Source organism: Pseudopipra pipra, chromosome 16 (genome assembly GCF_036250125.1).
Source record: "Pseudopipra pipra isolate bDixPip1 chromosome 16, bDixPip1.hap1, whole genome shotgun sequence".
In the NCBI taxonomy this organism is placed as follows: domain Eukaryota; kingdom Metazoa; phylum Chordata; class Aves; order Passeriformes; family Pipridae; genus Pseudopipra; species Pseudopipra pipra.
In genome coordinates this window covers 15,635,863-15,652,841 of record NC_087564.1, presented here as the reverse complement: position 1 = coordinate 15,652,841, position 16,979 = coordinate 15,635,863, and the positions used below count along the sequence as shown (strand labels likewise).

General features: G+C 55.0%; 1 protein-coding gene across 3 annotated transcripts in view; it reads left to right on the top strand.

Moving 5' to 3' along the window:
- The window catches only part of PKD1 (polycystin 1, transient receptor potential channel interacting), an 83,443-nt gene that overhangs the window by 56,197 nt on the left and 10,267 nt on the right, over positions 1-16,979 (top strand). For all 3 annotated transcript variants that reach the window (XM_064673408.1, XM_064673407.1, XM_064673406.1), the window contains 21 exons: positions 99-242; positions 915-1,194; positions 2,649-2,865; positions 3,313-3,463; positions 4,000-4,152; positions 6,233-6,377; positions 7,193-7,795; positions 8,283-8,439; positions 9,327-9,579; positions 10,143-10,338; positions 10,691-10,861; positions 11,295-11,438; positions 11,716-11,926; positions 12,276-12,402; positions 13,220-13,336; positions 13,724-13,773; positions 13,926-14,128; positions 14,600-14,705; positions 15,470-15,588; positions 15,903-16,105; positions 16,617-16,811. In XM_064673408.1, coding sequence (XP_064529478.1) covers positions 99-242; positions 915-1,194; positions 2,649-2,865; positions 3,313-3,463; positions 4,000-4,152; positions 6,233-6,377; positions 7,193-7,795; positions 8,283-8,439; positions 9,327-9,579; positions 10,143-10,338; positions 10,691-10,861; positions 11,295-11,438; positions 11,716-11,926; positions 12,276-12,402; positions 13,220-13,336; positions 13,724-13,773; positions 13,926-14,128; positions 14,600-14,705; positions 15,470-15,588; positions 15,903-16,105; positions 16,617-16,811 — 3,945 coding nt within the window. The remainder of the gene's footprint in view (positions 1-98; positions 243-914; positions 1,195-2,648; positions 2,866-3,312; positions 3,464-3,999; positions 4,153-6,232; positions 6,378-7,192; positions 7,796-8,282; positions 8,440-9,326; positions 9,580-10,142; positions 10,339-10,690; positions 10,862-11,294; positions 11,439-11,715; positions 11,927-12,275; positions 12,403-13,219; positions 13,337-13,723; positions 13,774-13,925; positions 14,129-14,599; positions 14,706-15,469; positions 15,589-15,902; positions 16,106-16,616; positions 16,812-16,979) is intronic.

Sequence of the window (16,979 nt, the reverse complement as noted above, 5' to 3'; positions counted from 1 at the left end):
ATTCCCCCTTTCAGAACTGGGTGCTGGGATGTGTCCTTACATTTTAGTTGTCTGTATTTTGGTGTCAGATCTTCTGATGGAGCCTCTTGCTTTCCCAGGTGTTCATCAAAAGGGGAGGAGTCCCTATCGTGTCCCTGGAGTGTGTTTCCTGCAAGGCTCAGTCTGTCTACGAAGTCAGCAAGAGCTCCTACGTCTACCTGGAGGGGACCTGCCAGAACTGTCACAACGACTCCAAGCTTGGGGTAAAGTCATTGGTCTTTGCTTCACCTTTGGTAAAGTGTTTTTTCTCCATGCTGGTTGGCATTTTACCTGTTATTCTGGTGGCTCAAACAGAGGTGGTTTAGTCTCTCCTGATCCCCCGAGTACCTCCTGCCCTCCTGTGATTCCTGATTCCACTCCACAGCATCCCTGCAGCCTGTGGAGTGAAGCAGGTCTCAGAACGGGCAGCCCTGTTGCTCCCAGCAAGCCCAGCATGTCCTTGCCTGGCATTTTCTGCCTGGTTATCTCACTGTTTCTCTTGTTATCACAATTGTACTTTTGTGCTATTAACAGTAACCACCCAGGCCATGTTCAGCTTGAAGCATATAAAACATGGTATCCCGTGGAGACTCCACCAGTCCTTCATTTATTTCCTGTGTTTTGTACTCTGTATTATGAAATATTCTGTCGGAGGGTGATGTAATCCCAGAAACTAAAGTAGATCTCACAGTGGAAATATTCCCACCAGACATTTTGGAAAGGTTCCAGTTCTTGTTGCTGTAGCACACAAGACTAAAGCTGAATTATCAACTGCAAATTTGGCAGACGCTCCCACTAGAAATCTGTTACTTTTTATAAGAGACTCAATCTGAAAACATTTTAAGGACATAACTGCAGATTTAAACAAAACTTCTCCTGTCTTTCCATCCCTTCAGAGATGGGCAGCACACAGCTTTAAGAACAGGTCTCTCATCCTGGACAAAACAACGACCTCCACTGGGGACACGGGGATGAACCTGGTGCTGAGGCCGGGGGCACTGAAGGATGGCGAGGGCTACACCTTCACCCTGCACATCACAGACCTCACCACGGGGGAGGAGGGCTTCGCCTCCATCGACCTGCTCCCCAACCAGCCCCCCACGGGGGGAGAGTGCTTCCTGTCTCCCCAAGGACCCCTGAGGGCACTCATGACCAAGGTGCACTTTGAGTGTGCAGGTGAGAGCGTTGGGTGGGCACCTGCCAGTTCTCCCTGCCCCTCGCAGGCAAAGCCTTCCCATGGCCAGTGTTACCAGATGCTCTTCCCACAGAGGTTTCTTTTGCCCCAAACTCCTACCCCAGGACATTGTTGGCCAGGGCTGAGCTCGGAAGCAGCTTGGCCCAGGAGCAGCTTTGTGTGCCCAAATTATGGAGCTCTAAAACTCATGGTAGCAGGCAGGCAGTTTTATAAATCTTAATTCCTGTAGTTGAATGGTGACATCCAGGCCAGGCCAGCTCTTGGGGAAGAAACTGGTACTTCGATGCAGGAAAAAGAAGATGGTGCCCAAAACCGAGTCACATTTATGTGGGAAGAATCAGAAGACAAAGCACTGGGGCCAACTCTGCCATGGGGGCTGGATGTTCCCGCCAGCAGTTACCTTCCCAACCAGCTGCAGAGACAGCAACAACAAGCCCAGTTTTGGAAAAGTGGCCTGGCTGATGTCCCGTAGCCTTGGGCCAAGGACTAAGTGCCTCTGGAAACCAGATTTCCCCAAATGATTAGTGTTAGAGATTAGAGCTGTTTGTGCACAGTGCCGGGAAGCCACGCGGAGAGGGGATGGATGCTGCTGCTTCCAGGGGCTGGTCACCAAGGCTGGGGGAGCAGCAGAGCGTGTTCAGCGTGATGGGGTTGTAACTTCGGGATGTTTTGAGCTGCCCAGAATAATGCTGAAATCCATTCCTCTTTGGAACGGTGGGAATTTTAGCTCTTAGATTGTTTTTAAGCTGAAGTGACAGACCAGGAAACAGACCTACTGGTGGATGTCCAGCTCAGTGAGCCCTGGCAGAGCCAACACCTTCACTGGGGCTCACTGGCAAACATACAGTGCATTTCCCAGCCCCTGTGAAACTCCCCATAATTCCTGGGATCTCCAAGGAAACCTTCCTGCGGGTTTTATCCTTGACTCAGTTGTTCCTGAGATGCTGAACTGCCTGAGGGCTGAGCCTCTGTCTAATGTCAGGCTTTGCAAGGCTTGTACAGAAGCCATGGCCTTGGTCAGTGCTGTTCCCAGTCCCAGCAGAGTTATTTCCATTTTTATTTTGATAATGGATTTTTCATAATCCTTTTAAATGTTACAAGACCCAAACACTGTCCCTCTCACCAGAGCAAGGTGACCCTTGCTGGGGACAGCAGCAAGGGCAGATCTGCAGAATCATCAGAGAAGCCTGGAATGGTTTGGGTTAGAAGGGACCTTAAAGCCCATCCAGTCCCACCCCCTGCCGTGGGCAGGAACACCTTCCACTATCCCGGGTTGCTCCAAACCCCGTCCATGCTGAAGGGCTGAGCAGGGTGGGACGCCCCGGAGGAGGGAAGGGGCGCAGCCCAGATGGGTGGCCCAGGCTTTGGGAAGGTGTGTGCAGCCCCCCCCGTGCCCTGGCCCCCCTCAGCCCCCTCGTGTGGGTTTGCCTTGCAGGCTGGCGGGACACGGAGGACGCGGAGGCCCCGCTGGTGTACATCCTGCTGGCCTCGCGCCGCCGCCGCGGACACTTCCACGAGTTCTGCCTCTACAAGGGCAGCCGGGCCGAGCACGGCGCCTTCCTGCCCCCCGGCTTCCACGAGAGCGGCTTCCAGGTGTCCGTGTCCGTCCTCGTGCAGGACCAGCTGGGAGCCACCGTGGTGGCCATTAACAGGTAAGGGTCACCAACAGCATCAGTGTCCAGCCTGGGCTCCCTGTCCTGAAGGGCTCGGTGGATCCCAGGTGAAAGGTTTGCCTCCTGGGAGAGGCTGTTGGCAGGAAGGGGTGGGGAGGCTCAGCAGAAGTGCAGTACAAAGAATTCCAGTCTTTGTGGATCATTGCTCAAGGGGAAGATTTTCCCAGAAGTTACTGCTTTCGTAGAATCTTGGAATCATGGAAACATTAAGGCTTGAAAAGACTTCTAAGATCATCAGGTCCCAGAGCTGGGCTGATGAAGAGCCAGGTCTCAGGTCCATGGTGGTTTTCCATGCAGCTCCTGCAAAGTGGGTGCCAGGCCGTCAGCAGTGCTGTCTTTGTGGTTCACCCACCTGCTTCCCTGTTCTCTCCCTTCCCAGCCCCGGTGACAGTCTGCACTTAACCCAAATCCCTCTTTCCCTTGCAGCTCCATGGAAATTGGCTTACCTGAGGGCTTTCCCAGCCTTTCCTACTGGCTCTACAACCAAACTGACACTGTGCTCCAGGGATTGGTGAAACAAGGGGACCCTCAGCAGGTCATTGAGTACTCCCTGGCCCTCATCACCATCTTAAATGAGGTAACGCAGCTCTTTCTGCCCAAGAGAGGCCTCCAGAAGTCCTTGTAGTCACCAGTAAAGTTCTTGGGCCAGATTTTGTACAATAATGTAGGGAAATTACTAATTCTACAGCATCGCCCTCCTGGCAGAATTCCCTTTCACTCCCACCTGAAGTGGGGCCCAGTCCTTCCATGTGCATCGCTATAGGCAAGGCAGGAATTTTGGGCTATACTTGTGTTTTCCTGCCTGGTAAGAGCCTGCTGCACTCCTGGAAGCCAGGCAGGGATGATCCCCCTGAGCACAGGACTCTGCTTAGCTGGGTAAGGACTACACTGGGCACTACTTCGCTATCAAGTGCAAGGCTGTTCAGGTAATTGCTTGGAAAGCACAAGCAAAATTGAGAAAGTTCTGCTGGGAAACCAGCTCATTAGATCCCTCTGGGGAGAAGCAGAGTCAGGGAGGTACAGAGAGCATGGAAGAGGAGACTTAAGCTCAGCTCATCATCCTCTGTAACAACCTCCTAGATTTCCTCACTCTATGTGCTTTTCTCCCCGCAGTATGAGAGATCCATGCTTCTGGAACCTGAGGCTGGGAATGAATTTGAGCTCCGGACCTGGACTCGCAACAACATCACGGAGACCCTGAACTCTCTGAAGGTGAACACTGTTGATGACATCCAGCAGATCTCGGCGGCCCTGGCGCAGTGCATGGTACGTTCCCGTCACCTCTGGCCATCCAGCTGCATCTTAGGTGCTCTCCAATCCTTGTTGTGCTTCCCTGGCTCCCTCCCCGACACAGGGAGGCTCCAGAAACACTGGAATAAAATGCTGGGGGAGTTGCAGAATCTCCGAGGACAGACTGGGCTCCCATCAGGAGTAGCACGAGTAGAGCTGGACCTGCCTTGGGCCAGGGGCAAGGACCAAGGCCTGATGTTCCTCCCAGCCCTGTTTCTACCCTACAAGATGAGAAACCCTCCTTTGCTCTGCTCTGCTGCTGACTGGAAGTGCCTTGTTCCCCAGCCAGTTCCCAGTGCTGGGGCTGCTGCCTGGTGGATTGAGGAGGGAAGAGAGCCCAGTTATATAATGCACTTGGGGTTTGGTGGTCAGCCAGGCTGCTCTGGCACGGTCCTTCTCCCCGCCCTCCCAAATCCTTGCTCTGGGGACTGGAGTCAGGTACCTTGGCCTCGGCTGTGCTTCGCCTCCAGCCAGGTCAGGGCCTTGCGCAGCGGGAACAGGCGTCGGAATGATGGACAGACTACTGCCTGCCACCCACAGAGTACCTGTCCTGGGCTCTCTTCTCTGCTTCAGAGCCTGCAGACCTCAGAAATCCCGTGTTTCTGTTCATCTTTGTCCGGGGTTGGGGCTCAGCACATCCCTTTCCGTGCTGGATTGGTTTGTTTCTGTCTCTCCCACCTCCTCCTGCCTCGTGACTCGGTCTCGCTGTGGAAGCTTAGGTCTAGAAATAGAATTTTTATTCCACGAGAAAAGCTGACATTCCAGGATTAGTTTGTGCTCTGGATTGGAATGAAAAGCTTAGGAAAACAGTAATCTAGAATTTCCCAAGGGGTTGAGACAAGTGGAGTTCACACATTCCTTTCCTGTAGAAAGGTCCATCAGGGCTGTTACAGTTCTGATTTTACCTACAGGGGAGGGGAAGAATCAGAATTAGTTTATCCTGGAGGGAAAAAAAAAGAATCTCAGTCTTTTCTCCTCCCTAAGTAGGAGCTGCCCTTGGGTGGTTCCTCCCCATAACCCAGTTTCTTCCCCACCTCCCTGATTCCTGACTCGTGGACTCCGATTCACACACTGTGTCCTGGCTTCTCAAGAGCTTACAAATAAAAGCAGAAAAGGGGGAATTCAAGACCTGCAGATGCTGTTTTGATTCTTCACCAAAACATGTGGTGAATCACGTCTGAATCCTGTGATGATTAAAAGAAAAAAAGATGAATAAGAGCGAGGAACGGGGTTGTGGTAACAGCTTCCATGTGTTGCCTCAGTCCCTCCCATCCAGCCTCGAGAGTGCGGGAAGCTCCAGGCCATGGCTAGAACATTCTGTTTCTTGGACACATCTGGGAGCAGAGGGAGGGACATCCATCATGCCTGAGTGGCAGGGTCCCTCCCACAGCTTTCAGGAGTATTTAGACACTGAAACGGATTCAGTTAGGGCTAAATCCTGCTTCCATTGATGGGAGTGGAGTGGATGGAGGAATCCTATCCAGCTTTTTCTGGTTGGGTTCTGTGGGAATAGCATGTAGCCCCAGAGGGAAGATGTGCGTGGTCCTTACAAGTGAACTCCAGGGAACAGAAGTGTAGAATCATGGAATTCTGGAATGGTTTTGGTTGGAAGGGACCTTAAAGCTCATCCAGTCCCACCCCCTGCCACAGGCAGGGACACCTTCCACTATGCCAGGTTATTCCAAGCCCTGTCCATCCTGGCCTTGAACTCTTCCAGGGATGGGGCAGCCACAGCTGCTCTAGGCAATAATATGCTCCCTTTATTCCTCTTTCCAACCCAAAAGCATCTCCTGTCAGTCTCTGCCATGCCTGCCTGTGTGCTGGCACATTGGAATGTCATGGGATGTGGATGGAAGAGTCTTGGAGACACCAGTAACTTGCTGGCCCCTCTCAGTGTGGGCAGGGTAGCCATGGTGTCTGCTGTCCCCTCCCCAGGAAGAGCAGGGGTGACTTTCAGAATAGAAAGGTCTTTGCAGAACTTGCTGGACTTGCCCACACCTGCCTCCTCTTTTTCTGGGGATGTTCCTGCTCCATCAAACCCTGTTTCCCTTTGCAGGTGGCGAGCAAGGAGCTGGTGTGCAAGTCATGCCTGACAAGGACCTTGAACAAGCTGGAGACCATGATGACCATTCTGCAGGGGGAAACAACCCAGGGCACTGTGACTCCAACTGGCATTGCTGACAACATCCTCAACATCACAGGTGAGCTCTGTCCTGCAGCATGGGGACAGGTGACCAGGGCACAGGGCTCCTGCTGAGGGGAGCTTTGGAGGCCTCCTCCTCTGCCATTTGGGGTTTGGCCTTCTCAAGCTGTTAGGAAATTGCATCTGACACGTGATTTGGAGTGTGGCATCCCAGTAGTCTCTTCCCCCTCATGTTTCCCAGGGTTGTCCTGGCTTTGGCAGCTTCTCTGCGGACATTTAAATATGACAGTTGTTAATAAACTCCCTTAATACTCCTAATAAACTCACTAATTCTCCAGGGATTTCTCTTTTCAGTAAACAATGAGTAACAGCTATGGCTTCCAGATGCTTGTCTTCTGGTTGGAGTCTGAGGAGGCTTTCAGACCTCACTGGGGCATCTGTGAACACTGTGTGGAAATTCCCACCTGGTTGATCTGGGAGGAAGCAGAGACACATTCTCTGCAGTCCTTTCTGAGTGTTCTCCACTTTATAGTGCAAAGAGTTAGTAACATATGTTTGTTTTATCCTTTCCTTCCCTGTTTCCGTGGTTCTAGTCACTACACAGGAGGAAAATAAAACCAGTTGTGATTAAGTATTTCTCACCAAACTTTGTAGATTAGAGAGGCTGCAGGAATTTCTGGCAGCTCTGTTTTTAGCTCTGGGCTACAAACACTTCCAGTGGGGAAGGTCATGTGCAGAGTGTGGAGTAACAGTGAGAAGACAGTAAGGGAAGCCTTGTCTGATTGTTTTGGGAAGGTGTCAGGTGTTATCTGGACTCTAGAGTTATCCAGGCAATTTACCACTTCCTCTGCACCTTTATTTCTCTCCTGGCAGGTGACCTAATCCACCTTGTCAATACGGTTTCACAAGAATCCAAGCCCCAGGAACTGCTTGCTGATTCCCACAACTTGCTGCTGGCTCCCAAAGCCTACAACCTGTCCTCCAGCCTGATGCGCATCCTCATGAAGTCCCGAGTGCTGAACGAAGAGCCCCTTGAGCTGGTGGGAGGAGAAATTAAGGCCACAGGCAAGAGGTCTGACCCCTTTAACTTGCTTTGCTACGAAAACACACCAAACTGCCAGTTCTCCATCCCCCAGGCCTTCAACTCCACCCTTTCCAACCTGACGGATGTCATTCAAGTCATGTTCCAAGTGGACTCCAATCCTTTCCCTTTTGGTTACATCAGCAACTACACTGTGTCCACCAAGGTGGCCTCCATGGAGTTCCAGACACACAACGGGGTGCAGATCCCCATCGGGAGCCTGGACTCAGAGAAAGCCATCACTGTGATGGTGTCAAACAACACAGATCCCAACAACCTCGCTGCTGGCACGGAAGTCATCGAGCCAAGGACGTCTGTGAACCTGATTGTGAACATGGAGAGCAACAACAGAGAAGCAGGACTGCATTTCCAGCTCACCTACAGAGTCCTCAATGGTAGCACAGACAAATCCATTTCTTCGTGCTCTTTGTTCTTCCCATGGGAGAGGAGGGCTGGGTGCTGCAGCAAAGGAGAGCTGTGTCAAGGGATAACCGGGGTGAGAGAGGATACCGGGGTAGCCAGCAGGTTCCACACTGCATGGTTGAGGTTCTGGCTGTCTCAGGCATTATCCAGTGGCCAGAGTCATCCTTGTTTGTGGATTCTGGCACTGAGAAGCCTTTTGCTTTTCTCGGCCTTTCTGTTGAGCCACATTAGCACTGGAGGGAGTTGGTCCAGTCCCAATCCTGGGCAGGTACGATGGTATCCAGTGCTCAGGGTTCCTCTGAGCTGCAGACTGAGAGGGTGCAGTCTGGAAAAGCATCTCTCCTGACTTTCTGCATTCCTGATTCTCCTCCCTGAGCACCCATTGCTGGCAGCAGGCTTGTGGTCGAGTCTCCCAGGTGTTTCTGAAGCCCTCTGTGTCTGTCCCCCCTCCCCACACAGATCACTACCTTGCCAGCGAGCCCGAGCCGTTCATCATGGCCTATCTCCATCACGAGCCCCAGCCCAACGAGCACAACTGCACTGCCTCCAAGAAAATCAGCCTGGATGCCCTGGCTGGAAGTGACCACAAACTCTACACCTTCTTCACCTCACCCAGGTAAGAGAAATCTCCCAAGTGGTTCCTGTCACCCAGGGATACCTGATACCTGCTGGAGTCTGACTGCAGCTTGTCCAGGCTTCCATCCTCTGGGCACCGTCATCCCAGAGCTGCCCAGCTTTAGCAGGACTCTTCCCAAGGGACTCACACTGACCTTGGTGGGTTCAGGGTTTGCTTTATGCAGCTCATGAAACCCTTTCCCAGTGCAAAGCACCCCATGTTAATCTTGTTCTTGTTCTGCGGTGAAACCTTCAGAGAGCACCTCTGTCCTCACAGCTCCCCTTTCCAGTGGGTGACAGGAGAACACCACATCCCTTGTGGGCTCCCAAAAGCTCTTTTCTTCTTATCAGAGCAGTCATTCCTGCAACTCCAGTTGCTGCCTTGCCCTGGAGCATGTGTTCATGCCTTGGATTATTTAGGAGCCAGTCCTAGGCATTATCTGAGGAGAAAAGATGGGCAGCTTGAGAATAGGTGGGGCAAGAGTGGAGCCACTGTTGTGCAAGGTGACACAGCTTCCATGGCTTTTGGGAACAGGATGCTCAAAGAGGAATAAATAATCCTAATCAAATCTCCTCTGAGCCAAGATTCGTGGAAGTGTCGTGGGAGTCAGTGGGACACAGGGAAGGGCGAGCAGGAGAGCTGGGCAGGGAGAATGTGCAGTAGTGCTCCAGGTGCTGAAATAATACAAAATGAAGGATTCAGGTGGTCTGAATATCTGCACTGCCAAAGAGTGTAAATCATACCATGTTCACTGAGCTTCTCCTCTGCACTGTGTGCTCCCCTGCCCCTGCAGCTGGATGCTTTCCATGGGCACACATCCATCGGAACAGGCTTTGTGGCCCTTCAGAAGGTGGGTTAGTCATCTCCTTGCTCTTTCCCTTCTCCAGAACAGATGATCCCATCCAGAGATACTACCTGAACATCACCAACCACTTCAGCTGGTCTCCAGTGGAGGTGACGCTGGGGCTCTACACGTCCCTGTGCCAGTACTTCAGCGAGCGGGAGAAGCGCTGGAAAACAGAAGGAATTGTCCCTCTGGAGGAGACCAGGCCAGACCAGGCCGTGTGCTTAACCCAGCACCTCACTGCCTTTGGGGCCAGCCTGTTTGTGCCCCCAAACTCTGTCCAGTTCATCTTCCCTGTGAGTACCCCCACGCAGAGGCTGAGCAGTGTTGTCACATGCTGAGCAGGTTGTTGTCACCTCGCAAAGCCTCGGGCTCCTGTCGCCTTCCTGTTCGAGCTGGGTCAGGCTGCCCTGTGCCCACCTGGCACCAGCACAGGCACCTGGGAGCCTTTTGGAGGTGCAGATGGGCACATCTCACAGAGGGCTGTGTCCTCTGGTTGGGAATCCTGGCTGCTGCTGAAAACAGACTTTTGGCAGATGGCTTTAGTCCCCGATCTGGACACCTCTCAGTGTGTTCACCTCTTAGGGAGATGCCAAACTCTCCCTCCAGCTGTCACCCACCACGGTTTTATCCCAGGGAATTGCACCTGCCAGCTGCTCCCTGCTTCCCAAGGGTATCCAAGCCCTTCCTCGCTCTGTCCCTGTGACGTGAGTGGGAGCAGAGAGCTCCTGGCAGCTGCTGCTGTGGTCTGTGGGATCACGTCTGAGCGGTGATGAGAGCCAGGAAGGAGGCAGGGAATGGGAAGAGAGGTCCTCCCGGGGAAGGAGAGTTGCCTTTCAACATTTTTCTTTCCTCCCAGGCCCCGGGCCCGGGCCTGAACTACATCGTCCTGCTGACGTGTGCCGTGTGCTTTGTGACCTACTCGGTGGCTGCGCTGATCGTGCACAAGCTGGACATGATCGACCTGCACCGGGTGGGAGTGATTCCCTTCTGCGGGAAGAACGGGATGTACAAATACGAGATCCTGGTGAAGACGGGCTGGGGCAGAGGATCAGGTGAGCCCACAGGGTGCTCCCGTGTGTGGTGCCTCAGGTGACATCTGCGTAGTTCGCCTGGTCTGACCTCAGCACGTCACCCACTGAATGTCCCCTGCAGGGCCCAGAGCCTTTGGGCTGGTGTTTGAAGCAGCTCTGAGCAGTCAGTCCAGGGCTTCCCACAGTGTTCCCAGTTCTTATTGGGTGATGATGGGACAGGTCAAAAACCATGGAGTCACAGACTGCTTTGGATTGGAAGGTTCCTTAGAGACCATTTCATTCCAACCCCGCTGGTGCAGGTCCCTGGCAGGACGGCAGGGCTGGAACGGCCACACCTCGGGTGGGCTTCCCTCAGTGAGCCCCTTCCCTGCAGGTACCACGGCCCACGTGGGGATCGCCCTGTATGGGGTGGACAACAAGAGTGGTCACAGACACCTGGATGGGGACAACGCCTTCCACCGCAACAGCCTGGACGTGTTCCAGATCGCCACGGAGCGCAGCCTCGGTAGCATCTGGCGCATCCGCATCTGGCACGACAACAAAGGTGGGACACCAGCAGCTGTGTGGGCTGGGGCACGTGGATGGTTTGGGCCAGAACCAGGCTCTGATCCGCCCGATACCTGGGCTAGGAGAGAGGGATGAGAGCCTACAGTGGCTCCTGGTGACCTGCTGGCTTGGGGGGAACATTGCTGGGGGGAACATGGAGTCTCCATCATGGGGAATTCCACAGGCTGGCCACGTGTCATCCCAGACACATGATGCTGTGTGCTGTGACAGTGTCTGTAAATGTCACCTCAGGGGTGAGCTGGCTGTGCCAAGCTTTTCTGGGTACTGTGCCTTTTCCCATTGGTGATGATAATGGTGTCACAGGGAACTGCTGCTGTCCCATTGACAGGTCCTTGTGTGGCCCTCTCAGCTTTGCAGGCTCACACAGGGAATATCTGCCATGAAATATTTCTCCAACTCTTCCCTTTTAGGACTCAGCCCCTCCTGGTACCTGCAGCACGTCATCGTGCGGGACCTGCAGAGCAGCAAGAGCTACTTCTTCCTGGTGAACGACTGGCTGTCGGTGGAGAGCGAGGACAACGATGGCATGGTGGAGAAGGAGGTGTTTGCTGCCAGTGAGTGCTCACCCTGGGTGTGGGTTGGGGGTGCTGAGCAGTTCTCATGGCACAGGAGAGCAGAGAGACCCTGGTACCTCCACACTGGCTCTTCCTCATGGCAGTGATGCCAAGTGCTCTGCTGGGTCTTTTGTGCTGGAGGACAGGGCACGGCAAGGACCCGTGCAGGAGAGAATCACAGAACCATGTTAAGGTTGTCCGTGGGGAGGGGTGTGGTGTGCCCAGCCAGGTCCCCTCTGCAGCACAGCCACCCTGAGTGTCCCTCTTTCGTCCCCAGGTGAGACAGAGCTGAGGAGCTTCTCGCGGATCTTCGTGGCGGAGCTGCAGCGAGGCTTCTTCGAGAAGCACGTGTGGCTGTCGCTGTGGGACCGCCCGCCCCGCAGCCGCTTCACCCGCGTCCAGAGGGCCACCTGCTGCTCCCTCCTCGTCTTCCTCTTCCTCTGCGCCAACGCCGTGTGGTACGGCGTGGTGGGCAACGTCCACCTCAGGTGCGCTGGGCCCTCGGTGCCCTGGCCAGCCCCCACCCTCCTCAGGGCCCCTCCTGCCCGTCCCATTGGGGCAGGACAGACCTTAAACCCACGGGGAACAGCTGCCTTGGTTGTGGCCTTGAGCCTGCCCTTCTCATTCTAAAGAACTGGGAGCGGGGCATGGATGATGGATGACCAAGGACAGTCAGATTTTGGGTTTGCTGTGCCATCTGTTAGCACTGCCCAGGCCTGTTTCTTTCTCTGCCCATCTGAAATACCTGATTGTGCAGTTCTGTCTCCTGCTTTCTTACCTGGCAACCCCAAATGCTCCTGCTGACACCTGTCTCTGGTCTCTCTTGATTCTCTGCAGCAACGTGGCCGTTTCTAACCTGATCCCTGTGAGTGTGGACACAGTGGCTGTTGGTCTGGTGTCCAGTGTGGTGGTTTATCCCCTCTACCTGGTCATTTTATTTCTCTTCCGGATGGCTCGTGGCAAGGTAAGGAGGAGGAATGGTTGCAGGCTGCTCTAATGGGTGGGATGCCATCAGCTTTGCTTATCTGAGGCTAAATTTTGCCCTTGCTGGGACCTCACCCCTCCAACACTCACCACTCCACACCATTCCAGGTGGTCTCTGCACTTGCCCAGTTGTGCTGCACCATGGCCAGACCCTTCCCTTAGCGAGTCTCTGCCTCCCTCCTTGACCTCAGATCACTGCCTGGAGTCTGATAGTGCCCAGAGACCAAAAGGACAGGTTTTAGAAGCTGTTCAGGCACCTCCTCCCTCTTGATTTCAGTGTGTGACAGGCACTCAAATGCCATGCAAAGGCACAACCCTTTGCTGCACTGGCAGGAGCCCGGGAGGTGCTCAGTGGAGTCTCTCTAATGGAATGTCTGCCCTGGGTACAGCTCAGCTGGCTGAGCAGAGCTGTGGTTAAGCAGCTGGGAAGGGATTAGCTGGGGATTTAATGACTAGTTAGGCACAATTAACAGCCCCATTAAGTATTGCAGCCAGCTGCTCAGGGACTGATGAGCAGCAAATGTGTCTGATGTTCCTCATTCTGTAAGCACACAGGAACAAACTTTCAAACTTATGGGGCTTCCTGGGAGCTTGTCCCTGAGACAGCCTGGGTGGCACTGGGCTGTGGTGTATGTGGGTACAGGTGTCCAGGGGGCCTGGGAAGCAGTGCAGGATGGGTCTGTGCCTGTTCTCAGCCCCCCTGGGCAGGTCTGGGCTCCCCAGCAGAGCAGGGAGCTGGAGGGATCCTCAGCAGCAGTGACAGTGTCACCTCCTTCCCTCCTTCCTGTCCCCTGCAGGTCTCCATCAGCCACACAGTGACTCACTCAGACCAGCAGTCCTTGGAGATTGACAACTACCTGGACTCCTCAATCCTCGACAGCTCCTTCCCCACCTTCCCCGGGCTGCAGGCAGAGGTAACCTGCTTCCTTCCCCACAGCTGGACAGGGTGCACAGGTCTGTGTGCTCCCTGCAGGGACACAGTGCCCACCCCAGCTGTCAGGAGGAGAGCTCAGGCACTCAGATGCCTCTGGAAAATCCCAGTGCTGGGGGAGAGCCCAGCCCTTCATCCCTCACCTGCCCAGGCCAATCCCAGATCTAGTAGCTGTCTCCAGCTGTCTGTGGACATGGATCTTCCCAGGGTGCCTGTGGGTTACCTCTGGAGGGGAGCAGGCTCCTGGAGGTGTGGGCCCAGATCTAACAGCACCTCCAGCTTCCCAATGACCACTGGTGTTCACAACCTGCTGCTTTAACCAGGCACAGACCAGTGTCACGTGCCTGAAGTGCCTCTGTTTCCTCCACAGGCCTTCTCTGAGCAAACCAAAACAGATCTGTTCTTGGAGGACTCCAAAAGGTGAGGAGGTTTCTGGGGGTGGAGTGAACAGGAGTTTAGTTTCTGCTTTGCTGGGCTGGGGTTGTGCTGTTTCCCTGCAGACGTTCCTACCCAGTTCCTTTTCTCCTGCTTCCCCACACGGACCTGATGCCCCCATTCCTGTTTTCCTGCAGCCTGGTGCGATGGCCCTCCAGTGAGGCCCTGCTCAGCTGGCCAGACCTCCTCAGTGACCCCTCCATCATGGGCAACACCATCCAGAAGCTGAAGAGAGGCCAGGCCAGCCGCCACCTGGGGCTCGAGGCCCCGCTGGCCACCGAGGAGGACAGTTTGTCCCTTGGCATTCACCAGGGACAGCCTCGGTACTTCTCTGCCTCAGGTTAGAGAGGCAGAGCTGCTGCCATCACCGCTGGCTTCACTTTGAAGGGCAGAGGAGGAGGGTTGGGTCTGCTTAACAGGGGTTTTAGTCTGGGAAAGCAGAAATCCTGGTGGGGATCAGTCTGAAGTGAGCGGTCCCACACTGCCAGCAGGCTGGGAGCAGGGAGGGGTGTGTTTCCATGGGAATGCTGCAAGCAACCAGCTCTTTCTCACTGGTTGCAAAGCCACAGTGTGTCCCTGAGCCTCTGTAAGTGGCTGTAACCTGGCTCCCTGAACCAGCAGTTTCCTGCCTGGCTCTGCAGGAGCTGGGGCTAGACAGGAGCTGGGGGACAGGGAGCAGGGGAGGGCTGTCCATGGAGAAGGACATCACCCTGATCCTCCTCCTCCTCCCCAGGGTGCAGAGCCATGCCCTGGAGTGGTGCTGGGCGCTGTGCTCGTGCCCAATGCTCTTTGTGCTCTGTCCCTTTCCCAGATGAGGATCTGATCCGGCAGATCCTGGCGGATGGAGCCAGCGGCATCTCCCACTCCCAGGACCTGGGGCCGTACATGAGGGCTGAAACAGATCTGATCTCAGGCCTGTAAGTGTTTGAGGGGCAGAGTCCCCACTGAGCCCAAGCCTCCTGCCCCTTGTCCTCCCTCCCAGCCCCACGGTGTCGCCCCAGCTGAGCTGAGCTGGATTGGGGACATTTCCATGGGTCACTGTGTTCCTGCTGGCCATGATTCCCACAGCCCCCACAGCCAGTGCTCCAGGAGGGCACGGCTGTCCTTCCAGGAGCCACCTGGAATATCCCTTAAAACCCCAGCTGTGCCTCCAGCACTTCTGGGCTGCTGGCAAAGTGCTGGGATGCAGGTTCACTTCATGGCACTGAAGGAAGGGAGAAGGGGGTTGAATCTTTGTTATAACATGCCCAGAGCACCCTGCTGGGCACCCTGACCACCACCCAGCCAGGCTGGCAGCCCACGAGTGGTAGCCACTGCAGAGTGGCAGATCAAGGGAGGGGAAAGACTTTCAGCCCTTGCCCACAAGATGCAGAGCAGTGTCTGTGTCCCTTGTGTGTGTGTCTGTCCCAGGACTGGTCACTGGTGCTGGCACTGGAGTTCAGCCCCTCTCAGTGCCAGCGGTGACACAGCTGTCGCCCTTTGCCTCTCAGTGCCAGCGGTGACACAGCTGTCGCCCTTTGCCTCTCAGTGCCAGCAGTGACACAGCTGTCACCCTTTGCCTCTCAGTGCCAGCAGTGACACAGCTGTCACCCTTTGCCTCTCAGTGCCAGCAGTGACACAGCTGTCACCCTTTGCCTCTCAGTGCCAGCAGTGACACAGCTGTCACCCTTTGCCTCGGCAGGTCCAGCGTGTTCGGGGAGAAGGTGGAGACTGTCATGATGCAGAAGCTGAACGACAAAGGGCAGAGCATGGCAGCTCCTCCCAGGGAAGTGAGCAGATCAGCCAAGTCCACGTGGACAGGTACCAGGGCTGTGCCCATCAGGGCAGGATGGGGGTGTGCAGGGACAGGGGCCATCCCACGCAGCAGCACTTGGGGGGAGCAGAGGGGAAATATAAAAGGAGTCTTAGGGAAGGCAGCTCCCTGCTTGGGATATATCTGCTGTTTCCTGCCAACTTCTTCTGGAGCCTGGATCTCTTCATGTGCTGCTTTAGTGGGAAATGTTTGGGATAATCCCTCCAAACTCACCCAGGACAGGTGATGAGCTCAGCCCTTCCTGTGCCCGTTGGGACCCTTTGGCAGGAATGTTCACATTTGCTTTCCCTCCTCCTCCCAGTTGCAGACCAAACGTTCAGGAAGCGCTTGCTCCCACCCTGGTGCTCCTACCTGGCTCATGGCATCAGCCTCCTGCTCTTCGCCACCTCCACGGGGGTCTCCGTGTGGATCGGGGTGGGCTTTTCCTCCAGCGTGGCCCTCATGTGGCTCATCTCAGGGATATTCAGCTTTCTGGCATCCTTCCTGGTCTGGGAGCCCCTGAAGGTGAGGATACCGTGACACACCTGTACTTGTGTGTGTGTCAGCTGTAATTCATGTCTTGTCCAGCTACTGATCACAGAATCACTGAATGGGGGGGTTGGAAAAGCCCTTTAAGGTTGTCGAGTCCAACCATCAGCCAACAACCATGTTCACCACTAACCCATGTCCTCAAGTGCCACCCCCACACGGTTTTTGAGCATTTCCAGGGATGATGACTCCACCACTGCCCTGGGCAGCCTGTGCCAGGGCTGGGCAATCTTTTCCATGAAGAAATCGAGTCAGGCTGGGCCCGATGTTAATTGAATGGTCTCTCCCAGCCCTGTATCCCTCAGGAAGGGAAGGATGTGGATGAAGGATGGGAAGACAGGGCTGGTTTCACATTGTTTTGTGTGGCCTGGCCGCGCCGGGGAGGAGCTGTGCTGTGCTGGCTGTGCTCAGGGGCCCACAGGAGCTGCTGCTGGAATGTCCAGGTGGCACAGCTCTCTGCAGGCTCAGGACTCTCCCTGCCCCCCAGGTGCTGCTGGAAGCCCTGTATTTCTCCCTGGTTGCCAAGCGCCTGCACCCCGAGGAGGACGACACGCTGGTGGAGCAGCCCTGCGTGGAACACGTGTCGGAGAAGATCAGCAAAGTGCGGCCCCCGCAGGGCTTCGCCCTCTTCCAGGCCAAGGAGGAGGCCAGGAAGGTCAAACTGCTGCACAGGATGCTGAAGGTGGGACATCTCCTGCTGCCTGGTGCCCAGGGCAGAGGGCTGAGATACATCCTGGTGTGGGTCCTCCCAGTCCAGCTGGGATCCCCTCAGCTAGTGGGTGCATGTTTTCAGCTTCTGCCTCAGTTTCCCCATCTGTAAAAGTCTTGCAGTGATTTTCATCTTCTCTTT